The sequence below is a fragment of the Carassius carassius genome, chromosome 24, assembly GCF_963082965.1.
Source record: "Carassius carassius chromosome 24, fCarCar2.1, whole genome shotgun sequence".
NCBI lineage: Eukaryota > Metazoa > Chordata > Actinopteri > Cypriniformes > Cyprinidae > Carassius > Carassius carassius.
In genome coordinates, this window is record NC_081778.1 from 26,334,442 (window position 1) to 26,349,862 (window position 15,421).

Below are 15,421 nucleotides of genomic sequence, written 5' to 3' on the forward strand. Positions count from 1 at the left end.
CTAGAAATAATTTGCAGGTCTCAGCAGCACGAATTATGTGCCCAGCTACATCTGATTCAAATATTATGCTAATTAACAGTGAGTGTAGTTTCAGACATTACAGTGCTTCACTCTCACTGACTCTTATTCTGCCTGAAAGAATCAAAAGTCCAAGCTGAAGGTGGAGCGATTCGACCAATCAGATGAAAGTAGCGTTTCAGCTCCGCCCACAAGTGCGAATGAAATATTGAAGCCATAAACCGAAATGATCAAAACGTACACGGGCCAACTGTCTTGTCCATGTTCTCTCACTTGAATCCTCTTTTGAGATTTGAGTCTCTTGACCTTCTGCAAGCCCCGCCTTGTTCACGCAGTGATTGACATGGCGGGAGGGGGCGGACACGTGATCGGCTCGGAATGCATTTTCAATGTGCACATTGTATTTTGCTACATTCATTGCGGGACATTGAATGAAAATGCAATCGTAAGTGTCTTGACTGTGAGTGTTAATGCATTTAAGAAAAATAGCATTTAAATGATAATTTTGCCACAGTTTTTGCTTGAACATGTTATGCATATCTAATCATTTCTGTAATACATTTTCATTTTAATTTTGCAACTTATAAAGCGTTAAAATTAGTATTCATTTTAGATATTAAAACTGGTGTATGAAATGGCAAATGAAAATTATGTAATTTAATTTTCATTTTCATTTTGCACCAAACGTTGCATAAATGTATTGGAAAATGTAAATGTAAATATAGAAATGCATTGTCATTTTGCATATTACATTCTAAATTGAATATTGCTACCCATATGCTTCCATAGGCAGCAAGATGAATAGCTAGAGAAAAGAGAAAGCAATCCTTGCAATCCTGCCTTAAACACATGAAAAATCAGTTCCTTGGCCCATCTTGTCATATCTGAGTCTTGGACTGAAATTTGGAATGGATATATAATACGGTTCATTTCTACAGCACCTGTATGTTGAGTGCATTTTTAGCTAAGCTGTCAGTACGAATCACCCAAAGTCATTAGAAATGCTTCTAAATGCAGCAGATGATGAAAACCTTTGATGGAGTTTGATGCCTCTCTGTGCTGAAAAGTGATGGACAGGGCTGCTTTTTATTACTAGATTGTGTCTATTTTCTTATTTTCCTGTATTAAAATGTGTTTTTGTTGTAGAGTGATGAGCAGTTTACAGGTTTCACTGAGATTGTTGACCATTAGTTGTTACTGTATATTTGGGCCCTGTTTGTAAATGTGTGTATGATTAAAACATTAGTATAACCAATCCAGCCCTGCAGAAGCCACACTGTGTGCATTGGTTTGTCCTATGTTTCATATAGCCATATCAGTCAACCACTTTTGTGGTTATCTTTCAGGACAAATGCACACATTTGTGAGAACTGAAATTGAAATGTTAAAATGCACTTAGAGACTTCTTTGGTTTCATTTGACAGTAGCAGAGATTTAAATATGCTTCATTTACATTTTCTACACATAGGTTTGTCCGAATGTGCATTCCAGTGACAGGGTTTTTTTTTTTATTTTTTTTTTATTTTTTATGTTTGGATAAGAAAATATACCAAAAGTGTCACCATGCAAATGAGTCTTAGGTGTTTTTTTTCTGCACTTTAAATCTTATCAATTCGATGATTTAAACTTTAAGTTTGCTTTCATTGCAGTGCAAGGACCCTATTCGAATTGCTCTGTTTCTTATCACAGATTTTTGTTTTATTTGATTTTCGCAAAAACATTACTATAGTGCCCAAAAACCATTGAAACCAGTTTTTTGCTTGCGAAAAATATTTTTCTTTCTGATCAAGTCAATAGAAATTAACATGACTCAAGTTTCATGAATGTAGTGAGAGAACTGGTGTTCAATTAGTTAATTTTATAAACTACACACTTGAAACCCTGTAGTAGCATTGGTCAAAACAATTGTTCTACTATTTTTATTTATACACACACACACACACACACATACACACACACATGCACGCACGCACGCACACGTATGTGCATTCTTCAGTGGGTTTGTGATTGTGTTATTGATATGGCTGAACTTTCATAGGACCAATTGGTCTTACAGACTGTACAACTGTTGTGTGTAGAGCAAAGATGTTCTAATTTGTTTAAACATAAAAAAAGCCATCATTTTCACCATGATGTGATGTATGGCCATTAATCACTCAAGAACAAATGTACAGCTAGCAGCTGGGAATAGTCCTGAATTATTTATGAGTGGTAAATTTTTTTTAACATCATATTTTTAGGGTGTCATTTAATGAGGTTATACATTAACCACATGAGCACAGAGTGCTGAGAAAAGACAATGACTTATTTATAATCATCTCCTTGACCATACTGAAAAGCATCATTTAGTTGATGGCAGGGTTGCTGCCCCATACAATGGCAGCAGTTTTATTGTGAAGAGTGAAATAGCCCCAAGCTCCATTGTGTTGATTTTACTGCTCGCTCTCCCTTCCCAGAGGAGCACATTCCTAGACATGATCGATGCATGTGGTATTGAAGTGAAATACTGCTCTCGACTTGCTGTATCTTACTGCTGCTGAAGTAGAAATGGGCTGGAGGATGTTAAAGTGATGTGAAATGCCTGAATGTTGCACTGTTTCTTAAGATTGGGAGGGGGCAGAGAGAGACTGGCTGTAAATATTTTGTCTTTTTTGGGAGGGCCTACTCTGCCCTCTTCTCTGTCTTTTCCAAATACACTACACTGTGTACCAGACAGTAGAGGATGTAACTAATGCTCTGTTTTATTTTTAACACAGATAAAAAAAAACCTTTGTACTTATTTGCAAATAAAAAGGCTTTCATACAAAGTGTTTTCCTTTTCTTTGTCCTTATCTGTTAAACTTCTGGTATTAAAATTGTATTCTGGACTAAATATTACAATCTATCAAACATTCGTAGATGCATGCATTTATTGAAAATATGAATTGCAACCTGAGAGTAAGGTAAGTAATGACAGGTTTTTAGAACAAATAACAAATTTGAATGTGTGATGTGCAGGAGACTGGGTAAATATCACTTTAAAAAAAAATAAATGACACCATTTATATTGACATTTGTTAAGATTTATTTACACCGTTCAAAGAATGACAAATTAGAATCAACTCATAAAAATGCTATGATTTCTGAAGTGATTCAGAAGTTTAAGTGTCTTAAGTAGGAGTACATTAAGTCATATCAAGTAGTATTCTCATCATCACCTTCAATTTGTCCCTACATATACTTTGCAGATCACTGTAGCTCAAAACAGGTGCGGTGACTAATAATATGCAACCCACAGTGCAAGCAGTATGTGTACAAAGGGCAAGCAGATAGTCGCTCAATCAAACTGTTAATATCTTTTCTGATAATAACAATAGTAGCTTAAATAACACTGTTTCCATTCTCAATGTTTATATTTTTGGTGTAGAGGCAGATGCCCATTGCAGAAGAGCCAACACTTAGGCACCTTACAGGCAATCACAAACACCATGGCATTAGGAATGCATGCTAGGAGACAAGACTGGATTTACGCAATGTAACCTGAAACACCAGGAACAGTGCTGGAAAAATGCCAACTGGAAAAACTTAACTTTTCAGAACACAAGCGGACAGACTTACACACAGTGGTGAGGTCCAAGAGGCATGTGCATGGACAAGATGATACACAGGGTCAGAAACAGTTCATAAGAGCACTGCCTGTGGGGGAGAAGATGAAAGAGAGCTCCATTATGTTGTTTCAGCTTTTGTTGAGTGTCCAGAGAGGATCCAAACTACTGAGCGGATCATCGCCATCTGGTGGTCCCTGCAGCCCTTTGCCTTCTTGCGGATGAAGGAAGCTTTGCTTGTTAATCCGCTGCTTGCCTCGATAAGCACTGTCCATAGTAAAGGCTTCAGGTGTGAGAGAAGCAAGCAGATCTAAAGATGAGGATGTGGGCGGAGCAGGGACATGAGGTGGTGGAGAAGGGGCATGAGGGGCATGAGGTGGTGGAGAAGGGGCATGAGGTACTGCTTCAGTGGATGGGTGGTGATTTGAGACTGGAGATGCAGGAGTTGAACCAGTGATCCCATTCCCTTGGACGCTGGGAGCTGAAGGTGACTGCGTCATGCCTGGAGAAGAAGTGCAAAAGAGGGGGGGACTGATGGAACCAGGCATAGCTTCATAACAAAGCGGGTCCTGAGAGGGTGGAAGTGACATTTCTGTAGGATCTGGTTCCACTGTGCTTGGCGCTTTGGAAGCAGAGGGAATCTGGTCTTGGCCAGAGTCTTGTTCATGGTCAACATTGGGCGGTCGAATGCTAAGTTTGGCCACAGTGGCCTGTATAGAACTAAAAGGCATGTCTCCTCCCAGAACAATGTCCTGAGATTCCTGTCGGGGGTATGACTAGAAAGACATACAAAATATTAGATAAACAATCACACTGCTGTTCAGTTTATGAAAAAGGCAAGTAACTAAGAAAAAAGTGGTTACCTTCAATGCAATATTATTTGAAGTCCTGGTGCAAGGGGATGTAATAATGCCATGACGTTGCAGAACCTGCTCTGTATGTTTAAGAACAGCCTCATAGCAAAATTTGAGGTGAAGCTGTAGAGGTTTTTCAACAAAAGTACCATTAAATTATATCAACTGAATGCTCTTTGCAAAATCTCAAACCTCATTGAAAGTGTACATTTACCTTCTCTTGCAGCATGTTCTTCCTCTGCTGCCTCATCTTCCTCACCAGCTGGATCAGGTCAGGTATACCATTACCTGCTTCAATTTCTTGCAGCGCTGCATAAAGCAGACAGAAGGCACCAGTACGGCCAACACCAGAGCTATGAGAAACAGAAACAAAAAAGTAAATGTTCTACTTCTCTGCATTTTGCTTTGCCTTGTCTGTGTTCAATATAACTTGTAATGTACTTTGTGATAAAGTATGGTACCTGCAGTGCACTATGACTGGAGTGTGTAGTGGACGCTGAAGCAGGTAATGTCCGTGGACTTCTTGAATGAAATGGATGAGGTTGGTTTTACTATCTGGAAGACCCCTTTTTGTAAAAAATAAAAAGTTATTGTTTTGAGAGGTAGTGGTTTTAATAGACTGACCGTGTAAAATACTGTTTAAGAATGAGTCCTCACAGTTCAGGCCATGAAGTAAACTGAAGGTGTACAACGGTGCGTTTCAAACTTTGATCTCGATACTCCAGTTCTATCATGTGCTCTATATGGGTAGGAGTGATCTTCTGGGTGGTCAGGGTAAGGGTGATTGGCCCCTGGGCAAATTTTTGGCCTCTCTCTGAAGGAAAGTATCTCAATTCCTTTTGCTGAGAATAAAATTAAATGCATTGTAAATCATTTATAATAATTTTAAAAGCCAGTGATATTCTAGAACTTTTCATAAAAACTCATGCCAAAGGATATTTACCTTCTCCAGTTCTAGCTCAGACACTAACATGACGATTACAGAAACTTTCTGCTCGTAAACCATGAGCCAGAAGTCGGCTGAAGTGCCAATGAGGGGACCCTGTGTTGCAATGAGCCGGGGGCAGTATGGGGATAGGTCCTCAATGAAACTGGCATTGATGTAATCATCTTTACCGGAGTGCAAGACAACACGATTGCAGTCGTAAGGCATCACATCCTGATGGCGGTTCTTCATGGTGTAGCAACGAGCAATAGAGATAGAGAGCTGGCGAGTATCCTTCTCCTGCTGCTCTTGCAGTTCTTTCCAGTGGGCATCAAGTTTCGACAGACCTCCCTCCCATGTTGGGCGCTCTAAGGATTGAATTGTTGATCTAAACCATTCCAGCTGTGCACTGAGTTTCGAGACCCTCTCTGGTGCTTGGTAAGGGTCACCCTGGATAAGTCTCACACCCTCAGCTTTTTTTCTGTGATGTTCCTCCTGAGGGTCAACTTTTGTGGGTAGTAAGACATTTGCGATGTCCTTAGTGCCTCCATGCTGGCTCTCGGGGCTTGAGGAAAGCAAGTCATCAGTACTAGAGTTCTGTCGCTGAAACAAAGTGGACTCGGATGAAGTCATGGCACCAGCGGGTGTTGGAGCCTGAACTGAGGACTGTGGCAATGTTGCTCCTCCAACTTGGGTTAGAGCAGGAGATGGTCGCTGGGTGACCATACCAAGGGAGGGAGGACCAGGAGAGGGAGAAGGTGATGGGGCAGGAGAAGGTAGCACATGAGGCTGTGGTGCACCTGGTGCTCCTGAGGATGGAGGTATCATGCTTTGAGGCCCTGGGGGAGCAGCATCTACAGGATGCTGCATTGGTCCAGAAGGAATGTTCCCACTTTGTGGAACAGCATAAGATATTGGACCTCCTGGGGATAGCTGTTGTGCGACTAAAGTCTGTGAAGTGGGGGGCTGGGACTCTGGCTGCAGAGCTGCCACCGACTGATTTGATAAAATAGGAGTACCTCCAGGAAAACTCAAAGGTGCAGAGCTAGGAGGAATGGTTGGCTGAGGTTTGTAGATATTGTGAGGGATAGCTGGAGGACAGGACTGGGGAAGGATTTGAGGATGAAGTTGGTTTTGATGCTGTGAAGGATTGCTAGGGTGTATTTGTATCTGTGATGAATGAGAGCCATGTGGGACCTGAGGTTGAACAGGAATAGTAGCCCTCCCAGGGACTGCCGGGTACACTGGCTGTTGGTTGGGTTGATGAGAAGGAATTATCTGTGACTGAGGGCAGTAAGATAGTGATTGGGAGACTGAGGGCATTTGTGGATGAGAGGAAGGAGACATGTGAGTGGATGGTGCAAGCATTTGTGGCTGCTGGGGAGGAGTCATCTGTTTTGAGGCAGAAGGTATCTGCATATGCGGTTCAGGGCCTAAATGATGAGAGGCTGGGGGTATCTGGGGGTGAGGAGGACCTGGTAATTGACTGAAGGGAGGTGTTTGGGACTGTGAAGCAGATGGAATCTGTTGACTGGCATGTGCTAAGTGTGACATTGACACAGGAGGCCCCGGCTGGGAGGATTGGGAGGATGGTGGCATCTGTGAAGGCATGCCTGGATGGGGAATCTGGCCCGGAGTGACAATGTTAACTTGTGGAGTTTGGGACTTCGGATAAAAAGAAAGAGGGGGGTAACCCTGATGAGGCTGCACATGGGTAGCTGGAGCTCTAAACTGTCCTTGGATTTGAGGTTGATGAAAGTTTGGTGGTCCTGGTTGTCTTACTTGAGCTATGTACTGTGGGAACCGAGGCTGATGCCCAGGCAAAGGTCTAGGCATTTGCTGTTGAGTTGGTACAGGTGGGTAAAATTGCTGCTGTTGACTTTGACCTCCCTGTTGAGCAAATACCTGCTGAGGTTGAGGCTGGTGAAGATGGGCTGGCATTGCCTGTGGAGTTTGGCTTATGGGAACAACAGGTTGGTGCATGTACTGGACATGGGGTGTCAACTGAGGTGGAGCTCCATACACTGATGATACTGGTGGCATCTGTTGGTGTTGGCCAGGAGAAGGCATAACTGCCTGGATAGATGCAGGACTGTAGCTTGGAATAGGTGTCTGTACACTATCCACTGTAGTGGTGGAAGGTTGGACTGGTGGGCCGGGTTGGTTCTGTGAAGATGGAGGGTAGTACCCAGACACAGATGGTGGTGGAAAGACCTGACGGTTGGGCAATTGTGGGAACTGTTGTTCTGCCAGAGGAGGCTGAGTAAGACTGTGACTGAAACTCTGAGACAGGGAAGGGGTTGGAAAACAGGAGATCTGAGCAAGGACTTCAGGAGGCGGTAAATTTGGAGGAAATCTGGGTTGAGTATAGAGTAAAGCTGAGTTAGCTCCAGACCAGCGCAGAATAGAGCTAGCAGCGGCTCCAGAAAGTGCAGCATGATGACCAGATGGTGGAATGGTAAGTCCAGGAGGCAGGCTGCGTAGCTCTTCTGGGAGATCTCCACCAAGGGCTAGGATAGCAGCACTCAGCTCTGCCAGTTCAGGGTCATTTAAGTTGGAAGGATCCACAGTTTGGCTTTGCTTCGGGGGTGGTTTTGGGGCAGTGGGTCTTTGGGGCACCTTTTTTTTTAGCTCTCTGTCAAACGTTAAGAAGAGTCAAATTACAACTAAAATTTTACAAAACAAATGAAACTTTCTATTAAAAACAAGACACTATGTCAGACCAAGAGTTTTGTGTGCAAAGACTGATACAACTGAGTAAACATATTGATGACCAAACTCATAATTACTTTTCCATTATGGCTTGTCTCTCTTCTTTGCGAGTCTTGCAGACAGTCTTGGCTTTCTCCAACAGGCGAGAGGCCTTTGTTTCCAGATCTTCATAAAACTCTTTGCCCTCCTGAGATTTCTTAATTAAATCTTCATAGGCCTCATAGGAGGCCACAAGCATCTGTACAGTGCTGTTCCATCTAAAAAGTAAATAGACACCATTTATATCTTTTGGAAGTATACTGATGAACTATGTAGATAAATCTTCCGTTCAAGATGCTTAACAGATTATTATTATTAATTTAGTTTTTGATTTTCTTTAGTCTTACTTATTTAAAAAAAAAATCTGTTATCAATGTCATAAATGTATGTATGCATGTTTGTAATAGCTCCTAAAAAAAAAAAACCCACAACAAATTCTTTGTGTGTTTGCACACACTTGAAACAAAGCAAATACTGATTCTGATGATGCTACAGTTACTAAAGTTTATGCATATTTGTCATGTAAATGTAATTCCTTTGAGTCATACTTATGTTCAGTTTCTGCCAGGCCCTTGCGCACAGTGGCATACTGTACATTAGCTTCTGTCAGTGCCTTCAGGATATTCTCTTGAGCTGTCAGGTTCTGATCAATGTATACTTTCACCTGCTCATACTTCTTAAGCTGCTCCTCAAAGAGTTTCTATGAGGGAAAAGTAAGCATAGATAAAACCATAATACAGTGACTGATGTCTAATACAATCCCTTTAAAAAATAAGTTGCAGTCATGTAAAGCCCATACCTTCATGTCAGCATGCTCAGTTGTTACCAGAGAAGTAGTTATGTCATCATGCTGAATGAGGTCTCTAAGCTGTTTTTCCAGGGAGCTTCGTTGGTCCCGCATTTCCTGCACTTTACCCAAAATTCTCTTCATAGTCTGGAGACCTGCCATCTCATCTGAAAATGACAAAAAATTATAATTCTCATAAACATACATAACATGAATTTTCATGTGAATTATTTAAGTCATAAAGCACCCACCCTCACTAAGTTGAGGTTTTGGCAATGCCTCTCTAAGGGTGTCTAGTGGTCCACCGAGGAGTCTCAGATTGCTGATGTGCAGATTCATGGCCCGGTGAAGTTCTGTGTTGGTAAAGCTGGCTTTTTTGTGTGCCTCAAAATACTTTTCCAGGTCTCTCCGCAGCTCGGCTAGAGCTGAGGGCCGTTCTGGTACAGCCTGCTTCCCAGCAGCCTCTTCTAAACTTCGCTCCTCTGCCTCATCCTCATCTAATACATCTCGAATCTCCCGCAGAGAGCCTTCTACATCGGTGAACACACCTGAGAGGACTGAGGAGGGAGGAAAATTAGTTAAAAACAAGAGTTTAGACTTTTCTAACGTTTTACTATATTTTATTTATTAAAGAGCTTTAAATAGCTTGAATTTAGATGCACAACTTGATTTAATAATAAAAGCTTAAGTAATCAGATTTAATTACTAGTAACATAAAAATACCATGAAAAAGGACTTTGAAGTGATGCCACTAACCCTGCATTGACTGGATAAGGTTTTTTACAGTATCAGGTCTCACACTCAACGCAGCACATTTTTCCATCAGCACAGAAGGTAGGGTATTATACATCTCCATATTGTCAACTGACTCAGGGTCTAGACCGAGAGAGTCCATGAACTGTCTGTAGGAATATGACAATTGAGACATTTAGATGCATACTATGTATTTTGTATGAAATTACTTTAAGCTTTTTACACTCACTCTAATGTTTCATTCTTGTTGTCTATTTTTGCCATGACTTCCCTTAGCAGCTTGGCCTTCTCTTCACTGTAATTTTAACAGAAAAAGAAAGTTTTAAACCATATTAGATAGCACAGGGGAACTGACAATTATTAGAACGAGGAACTCTTGAATGGTGTGTGTGTGTGTGTGTGTGTGTGTGTGTGTGTGTGTGTGTGTGTGTATATAATATATATTTAAACCTGTAGAGAGAGGAGGCCTCGTGGGCAGCCATGGGCACCAGCTTTGCAAAAATGTCTGGGCCAGTGACAGTGGGGTCTGTTGGGTTTACAGGCAAGGCTTTCACCAGTGGGGCCCCTGTGATAGAAGCAGGAAAGCATAAACTCCTAGGGCAGTTTTAAATCTTTCCACTTACTTTTTTTTTTTTTTCCTCCAGCAAATATTAATTTGCATCTTCTAGTCAAATATTAATTGCACTTCTTCTAGTCATACCATATAATGAATCAATGACATCCCAATGCAGTTACAAAGCACTACAACATTTGTTGGCTAAAATACCTTTCACTGAGGTCAGTGTCTCCAGAGGTGGCACAGATTCATGGTAAATGAAGTCATTGTCTTTTTGGGCAGAATTACATCTAAAATGAAAAGTGACATGAGAAGTGACAAATGAGCTTCCTGTGACTTTTTATACAAAATGCATTACGCCTTACGGTAAGTTAAGCATAACATCTTATCTGCTCACTTTCCGCCAATGACATCCATGGTAAATCTAAGGGCTTCCTGTACACTGTCTGGCTGACCCTTAGCCAGCTTAATTGCCTCGCTGAGTTTGTCTACGGAGCTTTGAAGGTAAGCAACCTGTTGAAAAAGAAATAAAGTATTAGATTAGATTAAAAAGGTTTACAAAACAGCCGTTTCTTTCTGGGTTCATTTCAAACTTCTCAAAAACATCCTCTTCCTCTTTATATATAATAGATTTTTTAAAATGGTTTTATGGTAAACTATAAGAGATAAGACACACTGGTCTTCCTTAAAAAAAAAAAAAGATCTTTCTGTGGCCAAGAGACTAAGATGAGGTTGAAACAAGTTCTCCAAGCCAAAGAGCACAGATGGCCACTAACTGAAACAGAAGACAGAAAAACAGGCATGTTGTACCCTCTCTCCATACTTCTGCTGCTCTTCAGCCTGTTTCCCCATGTGCAACTGTTGAGAGAACAAGGATTTGTATGACTTGCTTAGAAACCTAAAAAATTCCAACAACATGCTCTGTAGTTAGTCCAAACTCATTTTTAATAGAAGACTCACATGAGCAACTGCAGCAAAGTAGTAAATCTTCATTTGCACTAATTTTTTCCAGTCTTTCTGTATCTTTCCTAACATTGAAGCGGTTTCTGAGTTCTCCAGAGCTCTGCATGCCTCTTTGTAATAGTCCACCACCTGAAAACAAAATATTATATATCCAAACATATCTTACATATCATACTGCCAGCAAATGGGATGTGTATATATATATATATATATATATATATATATAGCTATAAGCATGCTCAATTTAGTAAAAAAAAATCCTAAAGGAGAAATGTGAAAACCCTGAACTAATCTTTGTCATGGATTTACCTTAATTTCAAGCCAAGGTAATTGTAAACGGTAGAAAAAAAAATAAGGAAGTACCTGGGCACTTATCCGAGCGACGAGAAAGCTCTTCCTGTTGTCCAACATAGATTTTTCCAACAGGCACTCTTGGGCCTGACCCTGAAAGAGGCAGTTGGTACTTTAGCCCTAATCTACAGCATAGCATAAAGATGAAAATGCGCATCCTTATGACAGCAGATGAGTGAAACTAATGACAGCTCATACCAGCATGAGGTTGATGTTAAGATTGAGGATCTGGTGACTCATGTCCACACTGAAGTTGTGGCTGAAGTGATCTCTCAAGTAGGTGAACGCTCCAGCCGAGCACTGGAAGTGTGTGCAAGATACTTTCATTCCCTAACAGTGAGGGGAAAAGGGACAGTTATGAATAATCCTTTAGCTGCAATTATGTGTACCAGACCAGTAAAAATAACATTCACATACTGCTTGAAATCATCTGACGTTTCCCACATAGTCACAGCCTCACATGACACACCCACGGACTACTCACACTCACAGTCTGTTCGCTGACTGATCAATGCATATTGCTCTCAGAACTCGAAAGCATTTTCTCAATCTGGTGTCATGTAAAATGGTGGCGAGGTAGCACTTTACCACAGCAAAATTCTGTTCTGTTATTGCTATTTTCTTAAAGTTGGCATGAAATGGAAACTCACACTATTTTCCTATTGCTTCTCATTGATTTTTAATGTGAATTATCTATCCATGCATATGATTTATTTGTTATTTGTGAAGAAGCGCTAAAATATAAATAATTATTATTTTTCAGCCTGATGATTTAAGTAGCAGAAACAGCAATTCCGACATGATGTATTAAATCACATGATATTTCATTCGGTGTATGTAGGCTGTGTCTTCTCTTATTCATTCACCTCTTCGGACACCCTGTTGTCCATGGCTCCCAACATTGAATGGAGTGCTCCTACAACATGGAAAACATGACTTGAATCAGGAAACAAGCTTGATTCTGAACAATACCCTTCTCTCAACAACACTGTAGTTATTTTAATCACAGACAATGCAGTCATTGACTAGAGGTATAATACGTATCAGTCTAGTACTAGCTCACCCAAATTATAAAGAATGCAGGCCTGCTCATAGCAGATGTCCTCGTGGGTCACTGTCTTCCCAGAAAATATCTCTGTCCTATATATTAAACAAGAAAAAGTTTAAGGGAAAAACTAAAAGTCAACAAAAAGCAGTATAGGGAAATATGATGGCTGGGTTGGTGCCCTCACCAAGAAATCGGCACAGCAGCTTCCTGCCCCAATCCCAAAGGCACACGACTCTGAAGATAGTGCAGTTGCCCGAAGTACTTCCTTAAGGTGCTGCAGCCTTCAAAGTCTCGTGTGACATTCACAGCACTCTAGAAAGCCAAGACAATGAAGATAATGAAGACATGCATGAACATAGACGTCTATCGGTTGCTTAACTGGTGATAGAAATGTTAAGTGTGATTTTCAGGGAAGACATGTGACATGATGACTAAAAGTATGCCTTGAATGCACAGTAATATTTACCTGTCTCAACTGCTCCAGTTTCTTCAACTGCTCATTATAACGGTCAGGATCTTCACCGTAGTTCTTTAGTATGAACTACGAAAAATTTAAAATGTATATGAATGATCAAAAGATCAAAGCAATGACGTGTTCCGGTCTTTCTGGGCATTAATGAGACTATCAGTACAATACAAATAACAAATAAATAAATCTAATATTTGGTGCTTATTTGATTAGTGATGTATAAATTGTGCAAAAATCATAATTATTTCTTATTTATTTTATGCCATAACTGTTCTTGGTCTTACTTTTTTTTTTCTTTTTTGAAAACTTCCTGTTTATATCCAGGATTAAAAAAAAAATCTTAAGCACTTAAGCATTGGTAATCAAAAGAATTATTATTATTTTTTTTTATTTTTTTGGACACTAACAAGACCATTCAATACAACATAGATACAATTTTAAAAGATCACAAACACTGTTACAGCTTAAAACACTTGAGAGTAAAGAGACAATGAAAATCATAATCAGGCTTTGTCATGGAATCTACAAGAACAATCTGGAGTTGCAGTTCCTCTTGAACCCCTGACTCACTAAACTATTAGTATTGTTAGTATTGTTATTTTGTTTGCATTCAGCACTGTCAATAATTACCATGCAAAAACATAAACAACCTGAACCTGCTATTCTCCCTTTGGCCTAGTTTGTCAGGAAAGGATCTGATAAACTAACATGACACAAGCTGATAAAAATTCCTGACAGCTGGAAGGAAGTGAAGGATAGTAAGTTTAACACAATAATATATGCATTTAATTCACTACCACACAAAGTTATTTTATTGTGTCCTCAAGCAGGGACACTGCAGTAATTCCAGAGGAACCAATGATGATTATAAAAAAAAAGCAGAGATTCATGACTTTAGTGGCATGTCATTGCATTCCATAACATAACATGACTGTATTTAGTGATCAAAAAACAATTAGCACAAGAGTAGATCATGCCTATGGCGATTTTTTTTGTCATTTAAGAGTTTAACATCACCAGTCCCCGTCCACATTCATTACAGGAAAATACAATATTGTATTCCACAAAATGACACCTGGGTAAGTAAATAATGACACATTTTGGGTTAATGACAGATATATTTTTGGTGGAACTGTTCCTATAAGAAAACACAGAATACCTCACATACTACCTGAAAAACAAGGCCCCCGACTCAAATCTGAGTTTTGGGGTAGATCACTTATGTTTATTTTCAGCTTGAACAGGAGCAGTGACTGCAGTGAGTGTCTGATCAGGTCTGTCTGGTCCCTCACCTGTTTGACAGTCGGGCTGAACTCAAACTCTCCTGCCTCCTTCAGATCCAGCCAGATCATCGGCATTCGCGGCACGGCTTCCATCGCAGCCGCCGACTAAACTAGAACAGAAGTATAGCGATCACGCACCTGGAAAGATAGCTGCGGAAATATTATTTTCTATTTTACAGCTCTAAACGTCTGTCATGTCCCCATTTTCACCCATACAGGAAGCGATTGCAGCTTCCGGAAGTGACATCATGATATCTGACCTGTGAATCTGGGAAATGTGGTCCTGCAAAAAATAAAAATAATAATAATAATAATAATAATAAAAATGTACTGATGCTTTAGCCCATTGTATTTACATCATTATACTGTAAATGTAAAACCTGCAAATAAATTACTTTATTTTCTGAATTTTTTAATTATCTGGTGTTCAGGTTTGCTTGACTAGTGTCATATAAATAGTGCAGAATCTCAATTCTTGCCATCTCTATGATATAACTTTTCTTTAATTTACTTATTTAATCATAAAACCTTGTTTATTTCTAGGATTAAATGAAACATCCTATTGATTATGAATGTCTTCTCAGACCTTTCTCACTGTATCTCTGTTATTGCTTATGGTTTCATTATGCATCATTCATTTAAAATGTCACAGTAGATATTTTATAGAATTAATAAAGTGTTTTGTGCTCCCAGGTGTTGTCAGTGATCAGTGTGTGTTATCCTCCTCTGAACTGTCCCGTGAAGTGATCCAGTGTCACTATTGACTGTAGATTTACATGTTCACATGAGCAACAAGTACAGCAAGTGCGATGAGAAAAAAATTGGCACAGATGATCCTGGAGTGAACATTTCAGTAGATGATAAATATAAAAGATTTACTCTAATTACTTCTTGATGCTTTTGTTGTTTTGTTTGTTTTGATTAAGGGAGTATAGGGTATTTGAGTATAAAGACGTGTTCTCACTATTAGCCAGTTGCCTTTTATTAACATATTGGCTGTTTATTCGTACTTCTAAAGCACATATTCTTCATGACCATATTTTACATATTAAACAACTACCTTACCAACTATTAATAAA

The 15,421-nt window shown here is 39.9% G+C and overlaps 1 protein-coding gene across 1 annotated transcript; it reads right to left on the reverse strand.

Annotated features, from left to right (window-relative positions):
- Positions 1 to 3,058: 3,058 nt before the first annotated feature.
- On the reverse strand, positions 3,059 to 14,563 carry LOC132103302 (tyrosine-protein phosphatase non-receptor type 23-like). The gene is made up of 24 exons (XM_059508297.1): positions 14,352 to 14,563; positions 13,057 to 13,131; positions 12,775 to 12,902; positions 12,606 to 12,682; positions 12,409 to 12,458; positions 11,741 to 11,872; positions 11,555 to 11,635; positions 11,189 to 11,320; positions 11,039 to 11,086; positions 10,626 to 10,741; positions 10,439 to 10,518; positions 10,123 to 10,237; positions 9,902 to 9,967; positions 9,676 to 9,821; positions 9,171 to 9,476; positions 8,932 to 9,086; positions 8,681 to 8,832; positions 8,171 to 8,350; positions 5,400 to 8,016; positions 5,114 to 5,298; positions 4,918 to 5,022; positions 4,671 to 4,809; positions 4,466 to 4,579; positions 3,059 to 4,378 (listed from the first exon to the last, which is right to left on the reverse strand). Exons 1-24 carry the CDS (start codon positions 14,433 to 14,435, stop codon positions 3,734 to 3,736), a joined length of 5,928 nt encoding a protein of 1,975 aa, XP_059364280.1. The 5' UTR covers positions 14,436 to 14,563; the 3' UTR covers positions 3,059 to 3,733.
- Between the last annotated feature and the right edge of the window lie 858 nt (positions 14,564 to 15,421).